General features: G+C 41.2%; 1 protein-coding gene across 1 annotated transcript in view; it reads left to right on the top strand.

The window, feature by feature from the left end:
* LOC126187908 (facilitated trehalose transporter Tret1-like) overlaps positions 1 to 12,581 on the top strand; it is a 140,263-nt gene extending 127,682 nt beyond the window's left edge. The window contains exon 5 of the mRNA XM_049929261.1: positions 10,932 to 12,581. Coding sequence (XP_049785218.1) covers positions 10,932 to 11,255 — 324 coding nt within the window. The 3' untranslated portion in view covers positions 11,256 to 12,581. The remainder of the gene's footprint in view (positions 1 to 10,931) is intronic.
* Positions 12,582 to 21,347: the final 8,766 nt, after the last annotated feature.

Raw genomic sequence — 21,347 nt, 5'->3', positions numbered from 1 at the left:
GAAACAAGAGTTACAGGAAGGTGTGCGTCTACCAGAGGTGCTTGTGAGCTTTCAAAGAGGCTCTTGTTTTATTAGCGTGTTAAATACATGCGCCCGTTTCTATGGAGATACCTCGCATTGAGGCAGAAGGAGTTCCGACATTTAGCCCAAGTCAGAAGTAGACTGTGCGCATGATAGACAAGGTCTCGAGTGAGAAAAAATAGAGGATCCCTTTATTAAGGAAAACTTGGATCACTTAAATGCAGTAGAAAAACAGTACATAATAATGGTGTGTTCTGTGCACAATGATATCTTCCATTTACCAGGGGATAAGTTGACTTATAGATACAATCTGGCATCAAATGAAACTGATTCCCGAAGCGACGGTCGAGTAATTTGCTCTCGTCCTTACAGAATACCAAAAGGGCACAAAAAGCGTTACAACAGGAGATAAATAAGATGCTGGAGGACGATATAATAGTACCTAGTAGCGTCCATAAATTCCTGTTACTCATGATTCCCAGATAGATGGGTGCATCTGGTAAAAGGAAATGGAGGGTTGTAACTGATTAGAGAAGACTAAATGACATTACTGTCAACACAGTCTTACGACTTCTACCTACAGATGAAATTTTAGACAGACTGGGTGAGGTAAAATATTTTTCATCGTTCTATTTCAATAAGAGAAACTATTGGCTCAGTTCTTAGCCAAGCGCGAGTAGGTGAAGACCTCCAAGTTGCATATGCGTACTAAACTTTGAACAATGCAAAGTGAAGTCATAGCACAATTGAGAGAGAGTTAATGGCATTAGTTTGGGCGGTCAAACACTTCAGACCATATGTTTTTGGTTCTAAGTTTATCATTTGTCCAGATCATAAATCATGGCAGTGGGTCGGAAATATTAGCGATCCGTCCTCAAGCTTAGTGAAATTCAGATTGAAATTGGCGAGTATGATTATGAAATTGTATTCAAAAAAGGCAAGAACAACTGTGTAGCGGATCCAATGTCAAGGATTTGGGAAGTACAGACAGCTGATACCGAAATAGAGGCAAATGAAAACGAGGAAATGATGGTAGTCGAGGAAGACGAACAGCAGGAGATAACTACCAAAAAATTTGCGGGAATTCTATGACACACCCACAACTGGTCACCAAGTGATCGTAAGAACTTAAGATCGAATTAGCAAATACCCACCTTGGTCTGGGATGAAGGACATTGAGGATTACATAGAAAATGCACTGGATGTCAAAAAATTACGCAAAATAAGAAAAAAATGACGTTGGTTATAACACCAACACAAGAAAGAGTGTTTGATAGGTGTGATACTGATATCGTCGGTACACTGACTGCAACAGTCGCAAATAATAGATATGTACTAAATTTCCAAACAAAGTTCACTGTAGTAAGATCGATAGAAAAGCGGAGAGCAGGTATAATAGCTTCTGTCCTGGTGGAAAGATAATTGTGAGATTTGGGACACCCTCATTAATGCTCAGTGACAATGGCAGCAGTTTTCAGAGTGACACGCTAAAGAGAGTGTGCAGATTGTTAAGGATTGGTAGGTTACAGTCCTGTTACCTCAATAGACGGACCAGTGGAAAGATCACACCGAACTACAACGAAACTCTTCAGACACTACATCAATAGGGCTCAATAAAATTGGGACGAATGGCTTCCATTCACAGTATTCATGTACAACACCACTCTCAAATGATGAACGACTTAAACCCTACATGAGATACCATTCGATAGAGCATGTACGTAACACACCGGATATATTGCTGAGAGATCCAGCAGTTGTTACTTATAATTACGATGATTATATACTGGAATTAAAAGAGGAAATGAGACAGATACGCTAATGTATCAGTTATTATAGCAAACAATTTAAGGAGAAAAACATAGGTAACTATTTTCGAAACCAGAACTCGAAAGATTTTAAAACAGGTGATCAAGTCTTTTTGTACGTTAGAAGGGGCAGAAGCATTAAGCTCGACATGTAGTAGCGTGGCCCATACACTGTAGTAAGGACAAAGGGCCAAATGTGGTCATTCGTTTAAAGAGAAACAAATTTTTAATAGTACATGCAAAAAGGTGAAAGAAGTTCTATTGAAAGAGAATTATTTTATTGACTTAAGGATGAGGAAACTGACAGGAATGTTGCACGTGGTTAACTGTATTGCCTTAGTGAAGATTGCTCTCATAGCACGGAGCGGATACCAGTTATTATGCATAACTGATGCTGAAGCGTTTATGTCCGGCCATACCCATAATTATGTACCGAATGTGCCATTAGTAGAGAACTAACTATTTAATCCGTACAAAGAATTACCTCTGCCTTATGAAGTTGATGAGCGTCAAAGTTTATTTATCTACATACATTCAGAAAATTATTATTTGTTACTTGATGAACCCAAGCGGTATTATGCAAAACTGAGTAACGCAGAACTGTTGTGTAAAGAGACAGATCGCGTTCTCAAAATTTGTTAACTTCTACTTTAATGCCCACAAATTATCACGATACACGTGAAGCAAGGACGTTCCAACCCGTAGGGGAAATTCTCAAGGATTGTATCAAAGAATTTGCGAAACTAAATGAGAGTATTAGGGCTCCACTGATTCAGGACCAATGCTTATTTATTGGTCAAATACACTCCTGGAAATTGAAATAAGAACACCGTGAATTCATTGTCCCAGGAAGGGGAAACTTTATTGACACATTCCTGGGGTCAGATACATCACATGATCACACTGACAGAACCACAAGCACATAGACACAGGCAACAGAGCATGCACAATGTCGGCACTAGTACAGTGTATATCCACCTTTCGCAGCTATGCAGGCTGCTATTCTCCCATGGAGACGATCGTAGAGATGCTGGATGTAGTCCTGTGGAACGGCTTGCCATGCCATTTCCACCTGGCGCCTCAGTTGGACCAGCGTTCGTGCTGGACGTGCAGACCGCGTGAGACGACGCTTCATCCAGTCCCAAACATGCTCAATGGGGGACAGATCCGGAGATCTTGCTGGCCAGGGTAGTTGACTTACACCTTCTAGAGCACGTTGGGTGGCACGGGATACATGCGGACGTGCATTGTCCTGTTGGAACAGCAAGTTCCCTTGCCGGTCTACGAATGGTAGAACGATGGGTTCGATGACGGTTTGGATGTACCGTGCACTGTTCAGTGTCCCCTCGACGATCACCAGTGGTGTACGGCCAGTGTAGGAGATCGCTCCCCACACCATGATGCCGGGTGTTGGCCCTGTGTGCCTCGGTCGTATGCAGTCCTGATTGTGGCGCTCACCTGCACGGCGCCAAACACGCATACGACCATCATTGGCACCAAGGCAGAAGCGACTCTCATCGCTGAAGACGACACGTCTCCATTCGTCCCTCCATTCACGCCTGTCGCGACACCACTGGAGGCGGGCTGCACGATGTTGGGGCGTGAGCGGAAGACGGCCTAACGGTGTGCGGGACCGTAGCCCAGCTTCATGGAGACGGTTGCGAATGGTCCTCGCCGATACCCCAGGAGCAACAGTGTCCCTAATTTGCTGGGAAGTGGCGGTGCGGTCCCCTACGGCACTGCGTAGGATCCTACGGTCTTGGCGTGCATCCGTGCGTCGCTGCGGTCCGGTCCCAGGTCGACGGGCACGTGCACCTTCCGCCGACCACTGGCGACAACATCGATGTACTGTGGAGACCTCACGCCCCACGTGTTGAGCAATTCGTCGGTACGTCCACCCGGCCTCCCGCATGCCCACTATACGCCCTCGCTCAAAGTCCGTCAACTGCACATACGGTTCACGTCCACGCTGTCGCGGCATGCTACCAGTGTTAAAGACTGCGATGGAGCTCCGTATGCCACGGCAAACTGGCTGACACTGACGGCGGCGGTGCACAAATGCTGCGCAGCTAGCGCCATTCGACGGCCAACACCGCGGTTCCTGGTGTGTCTGCTGTGCCGTGCGTGTGATCATTGCTTGTACAGCCCTCTCGCAGTGTCCGGAGCAAGTATGGTGGGTCTGACACACCGGTGTCAATGTGTTCTTTTTTCCATTTCCAGAAGTGTAGACGAAGGCTTGACAATTTTGCGTAATGACAACAGGCCAACAGATGTACTGATCAAAGGTACAGGGAAACTAACATTTTATGAAAAGTGTAAAGGGAATGGAACCCAGATGTTCATACAGACCGAACGAATAATACGAATAAATGTGACCAGTGAAGAAATAGTGCCAGTTTTAAACATGGAGATTGATTGCTCAGTAATAAATAAAGAAAAGAAAAACTTTTCTGAACACAGGTATGCAAGCCATTGGAACCTGTAATACAACATTTAGTTAACCTTAAAATAGAAGGTCATAAAATAACAGAAATAGAAGATGAAACAGATTTCCAAGAGCAGCACAGTTTCTCAGAAATATCTTGGTATCATTATTCGTCCTCATCTTACGTAGAAGTTGCAATGTTTAACATTGTGATTAATATGTTGTTTGTGTAGATACTGCAGATCTTTTAGAGATTGCTTTAAGTACATATACAAGGCATGAGCGATGATTGTTGTGGCAGAGTTTGTGTGAGGACGACCTTAGTACACACATGTGAGTGATCGGAAGTGACACGCATTAGTAGTGGACGGACTCTTCTGTCAAACTGAGGATTATACGTCGTGAACAGCGTGAAGAAAACTCCATTACTTTTGAATGCAATGAGGAAATAGCCGCATTAACTATGCCATCACTATCTAGAGATCAGAGATCATGCAAAGCACTGCAAATCTCCTTACTACGTAAGAAATTACTGTTGTGCGTCACATAAGAAAATGTAGACAATAATTTTGAAAGATTGCTTTCAGATTTATTGTTGTAATAAAGACATGTAATGTGCAGTATTGACATATTTATAGGTAAGTGAAGTGACGAAAAATAAAGAAACAAACATGGACGTATATATTGTTGTTGTTGTTGTCTTCAGTCCTGAGACTGGTTTGATGCAGTTCTCCATGCTACTCTATCCTGTGCAAGCTTCTTCATCTCCCAGTACTTACTGCAACCTACATCCTTCTGAATCTGCTTAGTGTATTCATCTCTTGGTCTCCGTCTGCGATTTTTACTCTCCACGCTGCCCTCCAATGCTTAATTGGTGATCCCTTGATGCCTCAGAACATGTCCTACCAACCGGCCCTCCTTCTTGTCAAGTTGTGCCACAAACTCCTCTTCTCCCCAATTCTATTCAATACCTCCTCATTAGTTATGTAATCTACCCATCTAATCTTCAGCATTCTTCTCTAGCACCACATTTCGAAAGCTTCTATTCTCTTCTTGTCTAAACTATTTATTGTCCATGTTTCTCTTCCATGCATGGCTGCACTCCATACAAATACTTTCAGAAAAGACTTCCTGACACTTAAATCTATACTCGATGTTAACAAATTTGTCTTCTTCAGAAACGCTTTCCTTTCCATCGCCATCCTACATTTTATATCCTCTCTACTTCGACCATCATCAGTTATTTTGCTCCCCAGATAGAAAAACTCTTTTACTACTTTAAGTGTCTCATTTCCTAATCTAATTCCCTCAGCATCACCCGACTTAATTCTCTTACATTCCATTATCCTCGCTTTCCTTTTGTTGATGTTCATCTTATATCCTCATTTCAAGACACTGTCCATACCGTTCAACTGCTCTTCCAAGTCCTTTGCTGTCTCTGACAGAATACAATGTCATCGGCGAACCTCATCTTTTTTATTTCTTCTCTATGCACTTTAATACCTACTCTGAATTTTTCTTTTGTTTCCTTTACTACTTGCTCAATATACAAATTGAATAACATAGTGTTCAGTCCCATAGTGCTCAGAGCCATTTTTGAATAACATCGGGGACAGGACACAACCCCGTCTCACTCCCTTCCCAACCGCTGCTTCCCTTTCATGCCCCTCGACTCTTATAACTGCCATCTGGTTTCTGTACAAATTGTAAATAGCCTTTCGCTCCCTGTCTTTTACCCCTGCCACCTTTAGAATTTGAAAGAGAGTATTCCAGACAACTTTGACAAAAGCTTTCTCTAAGTCTACAAATGCTAGAAATGTAGGTTTGCCTTTCCTTAATCTTTCTTCTAAGATAAGTCGTAAGGTCAGTATTGCCTCACGTGTTCCAACATTTCTGCGGAATCCAAACTGGTCTTCGCTGTGGTCGGCTTCTACCAGTTTTTCCATTCGTCTGTAAAGAAATCGCGTTAGTATTTGGCAGCTGTGACTTATTAAACTGATAGTTCGGTAATTTTCACATATGTCAACATCTGCTTTCTTTGGGATTGGAATTATTATATTCTTCTTGAAGTCTGAGGGTACTTCACCTGTCTCATACATCTTGCTCACCAGATGGTAAGAGTTTTGTCAGGACTGGCTCTCCTAAGGCCATCAGTAGTTCCAATGGAATGTTGTCTACTCCCGGGGCCTTGTTTCCACTCAGGTCTTTCAGTGCTCGGTCAAACTCTTCACGCAGTATCGTATCTCCCATTTCATCTTCATCTACATCCTCTTCCACTTCCATAATATTGTCCTCAAGTACATCGCCCTTGTATAGACCCTCTATATAGTCCTTCCACCTTTCTGCTTTCCCTTCTTTGCTTAGAACTCGGTTTCCATCTTAGCTCTTGTTATTCATACAAGTGGCTCTCTTTTCTCCAAAGGTCTCTTTAATTTTCCTGTAGGCAGTAGGATGCCTCTACATCCTTACATTTGTCCTCTAGTGATCCCTGCTTAGCGATTTTGCACTTCCTGTCGATCTCATTTTTGAGACGTTTGTATTTCCTTTTGCCTGCTTAATTTACTGCGTTTTTATATTTTTTCCTTTCATCAATGAAATTAAATATTTCTTCTGTTACCCAAGGATTTCTACTAGCCCTCGTCTTTTTACCTACTTGATCCTCTGCTGCCTTTACTACTTCATCCCTCAGAGTTACCCATTCTTCTTATACTGTATTTCTTTTCCCCATTCCTGTCAGTTGCTCCCTTATGCTCTACCTCAAACTCTGTACAAATTCTTGTTTAGTCAGTTTATCCAGATTCCATCTCCTTAAATTCCCACCTTTTTGCAGTTTCTTCAGTTTTAATCTACAGTTCATAAGCAATAGATTGTGGTCAGAGTCCACACTGCCCCTGGAAATGTCTTACAATTTAAAACCTGGTTCCTAAATCTCTACCTTACCATTAAATAATCTATCTGATACCTTCTAGTATCTCCAGGATTCTTCCATGTATACAACCTTCTTTTATGATTCTTGAACCAAGTGTTAGCTATGATTAAGTTATGCTCTGTGCAAAATTCTACCAGACAGCTTCCTCTTTCATTTCTCTTTCCCAATCCGTATTCACCCACTATGTTTCCTTCTCTCCATTTTCCTACTCTCGAATTCCAGTCACCCATGACTATTAAATTTTCGTCTTCCTTCACTACCTGAATAATTTCTTTTATCTCATCATACATTTCATCAATTTCTTCATCAGCTGCAGAGCTAGTTGGCACATAAACTTGTACTACTGTAGTACGTTTGGGTTTCGTGACTATCTTGGCCACAATAATGCGGTCACTATGCTGTTGGTAGTAGCTTACCCGCACTCCTATTTTTATTCATTATTAAACCTACTCCTGCATTACCCCTATTTGGTTTTGTATTTATAACCCTGTATTCACCTGACCAAAAGTCTTGTTCCTCCTGCTACCGAACTTCACTAATTCCCGCTATATCTAACTTCAACCTATCGATTTCCCTTTTTAAATTTTCTAACCTACCTTCCCGATTAAGGGATCTGACATTCCTCGCTCCGATCCGTAGAACGCCAGTTTTCTTTCTACCGTTCTCGCTTCCCGTGCCCGGGTTTCCGGGATCGATTTCCGGCGGGGTCAGGGATTTTCTCTGCCTCGTGATGACTGGGTGTTGTGTGATGTCCTTAGGTTAGTTAGGTTTAAGTAGTTCTAAGTTCTGGGGGACTGATGACCATAGATGTTAAGTCCCATAGTGCTCAGAGACATTTGAACCATTTTTTCTTTCTCCTGACAACGACGTCCTCTTGAGTAGTCCCCGCCCGCACATCCGAATTGGGGACCAGTTTACCTCTGGAATATTTTACCCAAGAGGACGCCATCATCATTTAACCATACAGTAAAGCTGCATGCCCTCGGGAAAAATTATGGCCGTAGTTTCCCCTTGCTTTCAGTCGTTCGCAGTACCTGCACAGCAAGGTCGTTTTGGTTAGTGTTGCAAGGCCAGATCAGTGAATCATCCAGACTATTGCCTCTGCAACTACTGAAAAGGCTGCTGCTCCTCTTCAGGAACCACACGTTTGTCTGGCCTTTCAACAGATACCCCTCCGTTGTCGTTGCACCTACGGTACGGCCATCTGTATCGCTGAGGCACGCAAGCCTCCCCACCAACGGCAAGGTCCATGGTTCATGGGGGTAGGATGGACGTATATATGTAACATAAAAAAGAGAGAAATATTTTTTATTGTGTATTTGCACGTGTAATGTAAAAAGGAGAAAATTTAGTCATCCAATGATTTAAATTCATGTTCTATGTATTGTACATATTCATAAAAAATGAAACAATGTTTTACTACGATGCTTCTATGCGTATGTATCTATTTATGTATAAGTGCAGTATAAAATGAAACAGTGTTTTATGTTGATTCTTACGTGTTTGCAAAAGTGAAGTGAAATACTAACTGTACAAAGGGCAAAATTTAAATATAACTGAAGTCATTAACCAAGAACGTTTATAATGTAGTTTTTAGAGCTAAGATGTTTTCACTAAAACAGATGCAATATTACGAATTTGTCACCAAATAATTGTCAAAAAATTTTTCCAATGGGTGAAATTTCATATATTGAAAAACTAATGACTTGTACGATGTTGTGCTTAACGGGACTGGAAGCCATCAAACGCACTCCAGGGTAGGAAACTAGAGACTCAATGTAGAGAGCAGGCAAAAGTGGTAGCGTTTACGTTATATTGTAAGACAAGAACCCTGCAAATTTCAGATTCTCCTGGCAGCTGTCCCAAGGTACCACCTGAACGCTATTTTAAGGGGTCACAGTAGAAGATGGCCACAAAAACGCACATCTTAGCAGAGGCAGCAAGCTTTTTATTTGCTCCTGAGAACTAGAATGTCATTGGGGTGACGTGAGCTGGAGTTGTTCTGTCATATAATGTGGCAGACAGCACCGACACAAACGAGGAAGGAGAGAAGTTGCGATGGGCCGTAGTAGGAATCCAAAATGATCTGTACATTAAACTTTTATTAATAGAAAACTTTATTTCAATTAGGGAAAGAAACATAACCTAACTTCACGTTGTGAAACTTTTTCCTATGCTTCTGAATCTCCTATACGCAGTTACTTATACTCTTTATCATTCGCAGTTCACTGTCCTGAGACCATGGACATTCTGCAAGGCCTTTGATTATCTGCAATGCTGTGGTTTCCCACCAAAAGAAACTCTGTGACAGCTCTTTACCTGAATCCTGCAGGGCTGTCCATAAATCCGTAAGAGTACGAGGGAGTGTAGATCTCTTCTCAATACCACGTTGCAAGGCATCATAGATATGTTCAATAATATTCATGTCTGTGGAGTTTTGTGGTCAGCGGAAGTGTTCAAAAGCAGAAGAGTGTTCTTCGAGCCACTCTGCAGCAATTCTGGACATTTGGGGTATCTCATTGTCCTACTGCAATTGCTCATGTCCGTCGGATTGCACAATGGACACGGATGGATGCAAGTGATCAGACAGCATGATTACGTCCGGGTCACCTGCCTAGAAGTATCAGAGGTCCCACATCACTCCAACTGCACACACCCCACACCATTACAGAGCCTCCATCAATATAACAGTCCCATTCTGACATGCAGGGTCCATGGATTCATTGGGTGGTCTCCATATCCGTAAACGTGCATATGCGCGATACAATTTCAAACGAGACTCATCCAACCAGGCAACATGTTTCCCGTCATCAGTAGTACAATATCCGTGTTGACGGGCCCAGGCGAGGCGTAAGGCTCTGTGTTGTGCAATCATCAACTGTACACGAGTTGGTCTTCGGCTCCGAAAGACCATATCGCTGATGTTTCATTCAATGGCTCACACGCTGACACTTGTTGATGGTTCAGCATTGAAATCCGCAGCAATATCCGGAAAGTCTGCACTTCTGTCAAGTTGAACGATTCTCTTCAGTCGACATCGGTCCCGTTCTTGCACGATCTTTTCCCGGTCGGAGCAATGTCGGAGGTTTGTTGTCTTACCGGATTCCTGATATTCACTGTACACTCGTGAAATGGTCGTACAGGAAAATACCCACTTCATCGCTACCTCGGTGATGCTGTGCCCCATTGCTCGTGCACCGACTATAACATCACGTCCAGACTCACTTAAAACTTGATAACCTGCCATTGTAGCAGCAGTAACCGATCTGACAATTGCGCCAGACACTTGTTGTCTTGTATAGGCGTTGCCGACCACAGCGCCGTATTCTGACTGTTTACATATCTCTGTATTTGAATACGGTTGCATACACCAGTTTGTTTGGCGCTTCAGTGTACAAAAAGGGTTTTCTGGAGTTGAAACGTTATCAAAACGTGACCTGGGCTATTTACAGCATTGATGATGAATTCACCTTTTTTCCAAAACCGTAAAGAGGATACTCAGCTAGGATGTATGAGCACTTATATTTTTAAAAAATGACGCTAACAAATTTCAAAGCAGTAGTAACGTCACAATTTAACGGCATTTATTCAGGAAACAATTCGCAAGACATTTTGTGTGTTCCAGACCTCAAATCAACATCACAGAGTGCTTTGTGAGTACAGAATGGTATAGCCGGCTAGTTCATTACGCGAAGATCAGATCACTAGCCCTAAGTTGACGGAAGATGCACGGTGATCCCTGTTTCAGGTGTCCTTCGGCATGGGCTCGAGCTCTCTGCTGTGGGTGCTGCCCAACGAGCTGGCGCCGCCTTCGCTTCGAGTGCTGACCACAACCTCCGTCTTCGTCTTGGCGTCGTTGTTGGGCTTCAGCGACACCAAGCTGTTCCAAGTGGTCGCCGACACCTACGGCGCATTTATACCTTTCTGGTTTTTCACGATTGTTTCTTTCCTAGGGTTTTTCTTCGTGTGGTTTTTCATTCCTGAAACCAGAGGTCGCTCGTTGGCCGACATCGCATCAGAGATGAGCGTTGAACCTTCTCCACACCGTCGCAAGTCCAGCCAACCTATTTGATCACTGAGGCAGATATAGACGATATTTCAGCACCCTGAAAGATACAGCTAGCTGTATCATTCCGACAGGGGCGATACCGTTCCATCTGCATTGTTAAATGAGGACCTCCATCTCTTTGCATTTTGAGAACGCGATCTGTCTCTTTACACAACAGTTCTGCGTTACTCAGTTTTGCATAATACCGCTTCGGTTCATCAAATAACAAATAATCTTTTTCTGACTGTATGTAGATAAATAAACTTTGACCCCCATCAACTTCATAAGGCAGAGGTAATACTTTGTACGGATTAAATAGTTAGTTCTCTACTAATGGCACATTCGGTACATAACTATGGGTATGGCCGGACATAAACGCTTCAACATCAGTTATGCATAATAACTGGTATCCGCTCTGTTCTATGAGAGCAATCTTGAAACTGTCCAAGTGAGTTCACTACGGCAATACAGTTAACCACGTGCAACATTCCTGTCAGTTTCCTCATCCTTAAGTCAATAAAATAATTCTCTTTCAATAGAACTTCTTTAACCTTTTTGCATGTACTATTACAAATTTGTTTCTCTTTAAACGAATGACCACATTTTGGCCCTTTGTCCTTACTACAGTGTATGGGCCACGCTACTACATGTCGAGCTTAATGCTTCTGCCCCTTTTAACGTACAAAAAGACTTGATCACCTGTTTTAAAATCTTTCGAATTCTGGTTTCAAAAATAGTTACCTCTGTTTTTCTCCTTAAATTGTTTACTATAATAACTGATACATTGGCGTATCTGTCTCATTTTCTCTTTTAATTCCAGTATATAATCATCGTAATTATAAGTAACAACTGCTGGATCTCTCTGCAATATATCCGGTGTGTTACGTACATGCTCTATCGAATGGTATCTCCTGTAGGGTTTAATTCGTTCATCAGTTGAGAGTGGTGTTGTACATGAATACTGCGAATGGAAGCCATTCGTCCCAATTTGATTGAGCCCTATTGATGAAGTATCTGAAAAGTTTCGTTGTAATTCTGTGTGATCTTTCCACTGGTCCATTCGATTGGGGTACAGGACTGTAACCTACAAGTCCTTAACAATCTGCACACTCTCTGTAGCGTGTCACTCTGAAAACTGCTGCCATTGTCACTGAGCATTAACGAGGGTGTCCCAAATCTCACAATTATTCTTTCCACCAGGACAGAAGCTATTATACCTGCTTTCCGCTTTTTTATCGATTTTACTACAATGAACTTTGTTAGAGCATCTTGGAAATTAAGTACATATCTATTATTTGTGACTGTTGCAGTCAGTGTACCGACGATATCAATATCACACCTATCAAACACTCTTTCTTTTGTTGGTGTTATAACCAACGTCATTTTTTTCTTATTTTGCGCATTTTCTATGTAATCCTCAATGTTCTTCATGCCAGACCAAGCTGGGTATTTGCTAATTCGATCTTAAGTTCTTACGATCACTTGGTGACCAGTTGTGGATGTGTCATAAAATTCCCGCAAATTTTTTGGTATCTGAATGATGTACCGGTATACTTCCTGTGGAGGAACCGGTGGAAGGAAGACAGACATTCCTTGAAATGGAGAACCTCTGTGTTTGTAACCTCAGGAATGTGGTAAAACCTACGACACAATTGCTCTAAAAGTGGTTCTTTTGACAATAGCAATAGCAGAATCCTGTATTCAGTATCCCCAGTGTAATGAAATCAGACTCTTTATGAAGGAACAACTTACTTGTATTTTTTACATCCTTGTAAAATAAATGTTTATATTTTTTTACTGGTAATATATTGTCAGTTTCCTTGTGTACGTTAGAGGCCTTCTCTGGTAGTTTTAATGCCTTACTTGACCCTCACCGATTCTCTTTCTTTTTTACTCTGTAAGGACTAAATTATTAATGCGTGTAAAATTTGACGTATCTAAACGGAACTGACCATTAAAAAGATAGTATTTTTCTATTACTTTGACGACATAGTTATGATCTTTATCATTCATTTAAACTTACCTCTATACTCTTAAAGCCATTGAAATGAGGCTAGTTTCCAGTATTACAAAACTTTGCAGTTGCTTCTCATAAAACCTGTGTGCTTTCCTCGATCTCCTTATTGCTGATATGGTACGTATAGATCGAACGGGAAGTATGCACATTCAGTAATAAAATTAGATGTTATGTTCATATGAATTTATTCATACCAGTTGACAAACCCAGCATTGCCTGGGTATTCGTTTTGCCAATTTTCTATCATGTAGGAATGTTTGTGGTGAAATATCGACAACTTTTCATCTCCTTGTATTCAACACACCATCTTTGAAGTTATGAACCAGTCGTACAAAGAAACACGCGCCATGTGCAAGTGTGTAAGTACAATATCTAAATTAAAAACACTTGGCCCTGGCGATTTTTGTATATTGAGCGTACCAGCTTCGTGTGTCTACAATCTGATTTTGTATTCATTCTAACGTGTGCGAGATTTCCCGATACGCTACTGCGTTCGATATAGAAACGAGTTTGTTCGAACAGTCAAGTGATATTTGAGTCGCACGACGCGAATTACCTACAATAATAAGCTCTGCATAAATTTGACAATTTTGTGAAACAGCATTAAATCCTGCCACTGCAAAAACTCCTGATGTCTTTGAACAAATTTACGAGTTCTCATACAGCACTGGTATGTATGGATATGTAAACATTTAAGTAAAGGTAACAGAAAAAGATGAAAATGTCCTCCCATTTACCAAGTAGGTTGCAAATGAGTAATTCCATCCCTGTTCCCATATCAGAATGACAGGTAAAATCTTCACCATATTTTAATCAGTTCGAAAACAAGACAGCAGCATTCAAATGAAACAATCGAAGCATTATTCAGGTGAAACAATCAAGACAGTTAGTCATTAATTAAATGAAGAACAAAGGCAATACAGTGTAATAAAGCGACTGTAATTTTTATCACGAGATTAAATTACAGCGGAATGTCCCGTCTTGTAGATTGTACCACCAGACCCTACTAGGTCGAAGGACGGGCGAAAGCTCGAGAATTGCATAAATAAAGATTGCAATTTTTTATTTATTTATTAGTTGCGGTTGTTACGCGTGATCAGCATGATAGAAATATTTCAGTCTGTGTTTCAATAATTTCTACAGTTACATCCATAGTAAATTAAAAACGCCAAGAAAGGTTGTTGTCATATTACCCACAGAAGCCACTAGATCGCAGGCCAATCAAAAGACCGGAAAGAACTCGGAAATCCATAATCAGTCCCATCCTCCGTTATGGAAGTCCCACCTGGATATCCGCCCTCCCGCCCCCCCCCCCAAAAAAAATAAATTCTGTCCCTCCAGATCCTCGAGAGCCATGCACTCTGCCTCGCCTTCCGTATAAGATGCCTGTCCTCCCATGCGGATCCTCTGATTCCTTTCCCCCATCTTCTCCTATTCCATGAACATATCTGCATACTCTACACTTCCCAGTGCCTTGATTCCCCTCTGGCTGTGTGGCTGGACGGGAATTTTAACCCTCGTCCTCTTCAATGCGACTCTGCTATTTTTAGAGTGCACCATATCACTCCCTGTGAGTAAATGCGGGCGGCTCTTAGAAGTTAACTGAATGAGACACGTAGCTTTGAGTATACAGCCTGTGCAAGACATTGGTATACTATAAATCTGGTTATGAAAATAATGGATTGAAAAGAATTTGGATTCCAACATCATAAGGTAATCTCAGGAAACAGCTATGTTCCTTGTGTTTCATTAAAATAAAGAGTGGCCAAAACGAAGCAGGTCCAACATATGTGTTCTATATTTCTTGGAAACGTAATATAACCCGAAAAAAGCCTATTAGAAAACAACTTGAACGGAGTTTGTAGAACTTAAAACTTTTCTCAAGTGAAAAATAGACCAAATAAATTCTAATAAAACTGCAACTCTGGTTAACTGAGGTAGGAGAAAGTAAATATCATCGTGACAGAACATAATCAAAAGGAATGTGCGTTTATGCTTACATATATTCTGTTTTCGATGAGTTAAAATATCTAGACCAGGCCGTACTTGTTCAGGGCTATCGGCGGTTTCTGAATGAACTGGTATCGGATCATTTGGTTCCTCACCTTCTCATTTCTCCAGATGAGATCCGGTCCAATCTGCCTCGGTATGTGAACTCACAAAACACGCTAGATTATGCTTCTGAAAATCGTCGTTAGCTCATTGATCACCCATTTCATAGAGCCAAGACTCGTATTTGATGTCAAATTTTTAGGTCAAAATTGATTTTGTCCATCATGTATACAACATGATTCCACCGAGGACTAGAATTCATCGACTTTATAATCTCGTGTTATGCACTGTAGACTTAACTTCGCTTTTGAAACAGGGTGTTTCAAAGATTTTACATCACAAGCCTAGGGGTTTGGTTACTTCATTAGATACAGTTTTTGTTACAGACAAAATGTTCGTTGATGCATTCCCGCAACGCTAGGGCTCTTTCTATTGTTGGTAATGCCCCTGACGGGCTGCATGATGTAGACATTATGCTGTGTTTATATTAATTGTGCGTTGCTTATAATCAAGTCATCTGCTTCGCGTGGCAGCCTGCAGTGGAGCTCTGCACCTGCCCCAGGGATAGTATCACAGCAACAAAAACTGCAGTTAACTGCACGTGCTGAATTCAGTTCCTTTTTTCTATCCCACCACAGAGATGCGTTGTTACCGCTGCCTAAGTCGAAACAGCTGTGTGTTGATGGTCATTCCACTAGGTACGCCAGACCACCCATGAGTACTTAATCCTGACGGACATGCATGTGGTAAATAGAGGGGCTGTGGAGGCTTAGCAGTTTGTTGTGAACAAAACAGTTCTCAGAGATTTACTCTGCATAATTTTGACAGTGAATTTTGATTATTTAAAATCAAAATAATTCGTTTTACTACCGAAGTTATTTGGAATAACCACGTCAGAATGAAGTAACAGACTCCGAACAAAACATAAAATACGAAAAATTTCCGTAAATAATTTCGTAAATATTTAAGGAAACGGCTGTAATTTGGTTCAGTTATTAATGAAAAGAAAAAAAAATAAACACACACTCTTTCACGAATATGCGGTAATAGGACGTCTTAATATAAATAAGATTTACATAGCTGACAGCTGTCAGAATCAAATTTCCCGCTGTTATCGTGTTTTGCAGCAGCAGCGAACGAGCAGCCTTACTATGGCTGGTAGGCGTTCGGAATCTAATGGCGGACATCACAGCTTACGCAGGTTGGCACATATCACAAAAACATTCGTCAAACCATTTGGTAGAACACCGTCCACAAATGTAAAATCACAACCTTCTAAAAGAGACGCTGAAACATATGTAATAACAGCTGCAAGTACCTTAAAAGACGAAAATAAAGACGGTAGATACTAATAAGGACCGCTGGGGGTGGAATCGACAATGTCAACACAGATTGTGAGAGCGCTTTACAGAAAGTACATTTGTTTTACAAAGAAAGTACATAGTGAGAAAAGTTCGTTACAAAAGAAACGGAATTTACATGTTGAACTATTTAAAATGCTTTGAGTCTATATAGAGGAAAGAGATTGACGTTGCAAATTACCTAAGAGAAGCTCATTAATGCTGTTGGCGTAATTAAAGTAGTTCCATCAGACATGAAAATGCAATGAATACATCCTATTACTTATTATAGGCTTCTCCAGGCTGCAATATTATCCACCACTGCTTGCCTGTCCTATCCTCATCTTACCCTACCCTATATTGTTAATGTTTTACATTCATATATTATTTCTGTAATGTTTATGACATATCCGATACGATTTTTCTCAATTGCCTATGGATGAATAAATAAATAAACAAAATAATAACGAAATTCCTTTAGCGACTGGCCGCTCGGGCATAATTGTTGATTTATAAATCCACATTAGTATGAGTGCAATTACTACGCTCCTTAACACACATTTCTGTTTCTAATGTCCCGTACACTGTTTGAAAATAGTATAGAATTCACTTTCACTTCCCTATCACCAAGTTACAGTCCGTCTGCTCTTAGCAGTCACGAATATGATCTACCGAGAAAGAGTGAAACACATTACAACAGAATAAAACCCTCCTCGACGACATTTAATGTTTAACGCTCGTTGCGGCTCACTATGTTGCACACAAGATAGTAAATTTCAACTACATTAGATCGTGCAACTCGGTTAAGTGTGAAACTGTTCGGTCCTAACCACGACAATCACAGTCCATTCGTCACTGGCGTTTATAATATTCAACGAAGCTCAAAGTATTCACAGTCTTTCATTTTGTTTAATTATGTCCTTGTCGAAATTCAGTTTATCCTGTAACCGATCCCATGCCCGGGTTCCCGGGTTCGATTCCCGGCGGGGTCAGGGATTTTCTCTGCCTCGTGATGGCTGGGTGTTGTGTGATGTCCTTAGGTTAGTTAGGTTTAAGTAGTTCTAAGTTCTAGGGGACTGATGACCATAGATGTTAAGTCCCATAGTGCTCAGAGCCATTTGAACCTTTTACCGAACCATAAGAAGGTACCCATAAATTTTCGTATGTTTATGTCTAGCAATGAGACATATAAAAGCGTATCCACGCCACGACACTGCACACAACTGACTGTCTCTCTCCGACTGCAGCTATCGATATCGCTCTCAAATAGCAGTTCATACAACAGTTCTGCACATTACATTTTGTTTTACATAGCACATTTCACAACAGCATTACAAAGAAAATCAGAAATACATTGAAACTTTTGTATAGTAATCTTGTACCGTGTCCCCGAGTTTAATTTCGCGTACTTCCCGCGGATTTGGAACCCTCTGACCGCAAGAGCGCATGGAGCTTTATTGTCGCCGGTAGAGGGCAGATCGGAGAAAAACATAGTTAAGACCTGGAGAGAAGGAGAGTGTGACACGGACGGCGAAGGGTGCAAGAGTGGTGCCTTTGCTGACTGCGGATTTGGCGCAGCCGAGTGTTGGTCGCAGCCGTGAACATGGCTCGTTAAAAGCTACTTCGGCAGGAAGCACAATATTCGGAATGTCCTCTGCTACTGAAGTTGCAAGCAGTTTGTGCCCAATGTGGTGCCGGGTTGGAGTCCGTTCCGATTTGCAAGTACTGGACGTGGTGGCGTCAGTATAATAGGCACTTCTCTAAAAGATCACATCCATATCACGTATTATTCCACAGGCAACACCAGTGACTGCGTGAGTAAGGTACCATCCATCCACGGCACAAGAGCGTCAACACAAGAGGTGTTCGTACCATAAAATTTGAACCGGAAGTACTGGCCAGAGTCGAGACGAACTTTCTTGCCATTACCCGTCTACTTTTTATATTCTACCTACTTCGGCCGTCATCAGTTATTTTGCTACCCAAATAGTAAAATTCATGTCGTATCGTGAATGTCTCGTTTCCTAATCAAATTTCCTCAGCATATCCTGATTTTACTCGACTAAATTCCATTATTCTTATTTTTCTTTTGCTGATCTTCCTCTTGTATCCTCCATTCAAGACACTGCCCATTTCGTTCGACTGGTCTTTCAAGTCTTATGCTGTCTCTGACAGAATTAGAATGTCATCGGAAAACTTCATTTTTTTATTTCATCTCCCTGGACTTTAATTCCTACTTCAAATTTTTCCTTCGTTTCCATTATTGCTTGTTCAGTGTGTAGATTGAATAGCATTGGGGATAGGCTACAACCCTGTCAAACTCACTTCTCAACCATTGCTTCCCTTTCATGCGCGTTGACTCTTATAGTTGTCGTTTGGTTTGTTATGAAATTGTAAATTGCCTTTCGCCCTCTGTATTTTAGCCCTGCTGCCTTGAGAATATTTGAAAGGGAGTACTCAGTCAACATCGTGAAAAGCCTTCACCATGTCTACAAATGCCATACACGTCGGATGTGCCGTTCCTCAATCTATCTATGTTCAGGATCATCACCATCCTCACCTTCAAGTTCAGATTCACAGCCATAGTCCTGTTCAATGTTTTCATCACTCATATGTACTTTACTTTCCTCCAAGTCTGAAAAGTCTGGATGGACTTTATCATCGCCTTCTTCAAGCAGTTTGCAAATTCTTCGTCTGCTACACGCTTTGAATTGGAGCAAAACATCAAAGAAATGAAATGAATAAATACATTGAGATGTCAGTGTAACCAAAGTAACGTTCAATGTGCATCTATAAAAACTATAAAAAAACAACGAACAAGTATATTTACCTTTTTAGTACACTTTCCTCTGGACACTGGCTGCTGGAACAAAGCTTGCAACTGTCACACCAGCAGGCACGCGTCGTACGTTTTACAACACTCGACACGTTGTTGCTTACAATTCAGAAAACAAACTGAGAAAGCTAACCAAATGAACTGAAGTCACTTTAACATCGTCGTGAAAACATCAACAATGGAATACATGGGAGCAATGGCGCAATAGGTGAAAGTTAAGGCATCGATTACGCATGAAAACGGCTGCTGTTGTCCTTTTACAACGGCGTGCCCGTTCGAGGGTTAAGACATGAGATCTTCAGTGTGCCTTTAGGTTTCATACTTGATAAGAAAGGTATCCGTAACAGAGATATAGAAATATTCATTGCATATGCTAACCCCAAAAATATGAATCTCTCTTTCTTAACATATGTAAAATAGTAGCAATGAGATTTTTGGCAGAATCCAGGAAACTATAATATGCTACCGTTAAAATGATGAAAGCAAGATGCTTGGAGTGGAAGTTATTGGACAAACATGATACACAAACCAAAACAAATTATTTTAATTTTGAAACCAGTACTGCATCAATACAATAAAATTTACAAAAGTATGCGGCCGCGAGGCTTAAAAATGAAGACTAGTATTTAATAACACGCTAATCTGGCACTGAAAGAATTTTGAACAGTGTGCATTAATGCAGGTGATCTACAATCAGGTACCAGTGTCTGTCACCAAGGCAGGAAGCGAACTCCATGTGGCAAAACCTGATAATTTAATCCAGTGGAGTAACCGTACGTGGTAACTGCAACATTTTTTTTTTAAAAAAAAACCTCTTACAAAATATAAAATGTTAAAGAGATAGCTTCACATCGCACATTGAGTATGTAAACCGCAAACGTTTATGAAAATCTGACGACAATATTAAGTAAAAGACCTACAAGCATTTAAAAATCGTAGGACGGGCAGTAACTAAAGGTGTCGCCAAAGCATAACACGTTTATGAAACCCAAAGGCAGTGATTTGCAACCTTACAAATTACACTAGAAGTGTGACTCCATACTGTACTTCCACGATACTGAAGAAGCCAATAAGCTTCACAGGTTAAATAAAAATATCCTAAGTTCGTCTTACAGGAAGACACAATTAACTCAGCTGTGGAAAAAAGAACTTCTGACAGCATGTATATTTAGAGATTTCTCACCAAATTAATTGTCTACGGAGCTCTACTGGCAGAACAGTGATTGAAATCTTCGACAGCTACTTGCTTTGGTGCAGCTGGCCTCAGTCTGCCACTAGACTGCACCACGTACATGTCGAGTGCACCTCCTCCAACAGGCTGGTTTGAACAGCGTGCGCACTGCCAGAAACACCACATGCAGCCATATCCACTGGTCCGTGGCGGCACGAAGACTCCAGCAACTTCATGAAGGTACACATCAGGCGAAACCGTGCACAGAGTGCTAGTCGGTCGGCAGGAAGGATAGCAAGCCTTATAGAGAGATACCATAATACTCATTTCTAAGTTAAAACGTCAGACATACGACAGAATGAAGATCTTTGTCGATACATTCTTCTGTAGCACCACATTTCGAAAGCTTCTATTCTCTTTTTGATCCAAACTACTTATCGTCCATGTTTCACTTCCATACATGGATACACTCCAAACAAATACTTTCAAAAAAGACTTCCTGACACTCAAATCTATTCTCGATGTTAACAAATTTCTTCACAAACGCTTTCCTTGCCAGAGTCAGCCTACATTTTATATCCTCTCAGCTTCGCCCATCGTCAGTTATTTTGCTACCCAGATAGCAAAACTCATCTACTACCTAATCTAATTCCCTCAGTATCACTTGGTTTAATTCGATTACACATACAGGAACGTATAT

The sequence above is a fragment of the Schistocerca cancellata genome, chromosome 5 (genome assembly GCF_023864275.1).
Source record: "Schistocerca cancellata isolate TAMUIC-IGC-003103 chromosome 5, iqSchCanc2.1, whole genome shotgun sequence".
Classification (NCBI taxonomy): domain Eukaryota; kingdom Metazoa; phylum Arthropoda; class Insecta; order Orthoptera; family Acrididae; genus Schistocerca; species Schistocerca cancellata.
The sequence above is the reverse complement of the archived record's forward strand: the minus strand, read 5'-3'. Positions and strand labels throughout refer to the sequence as shown.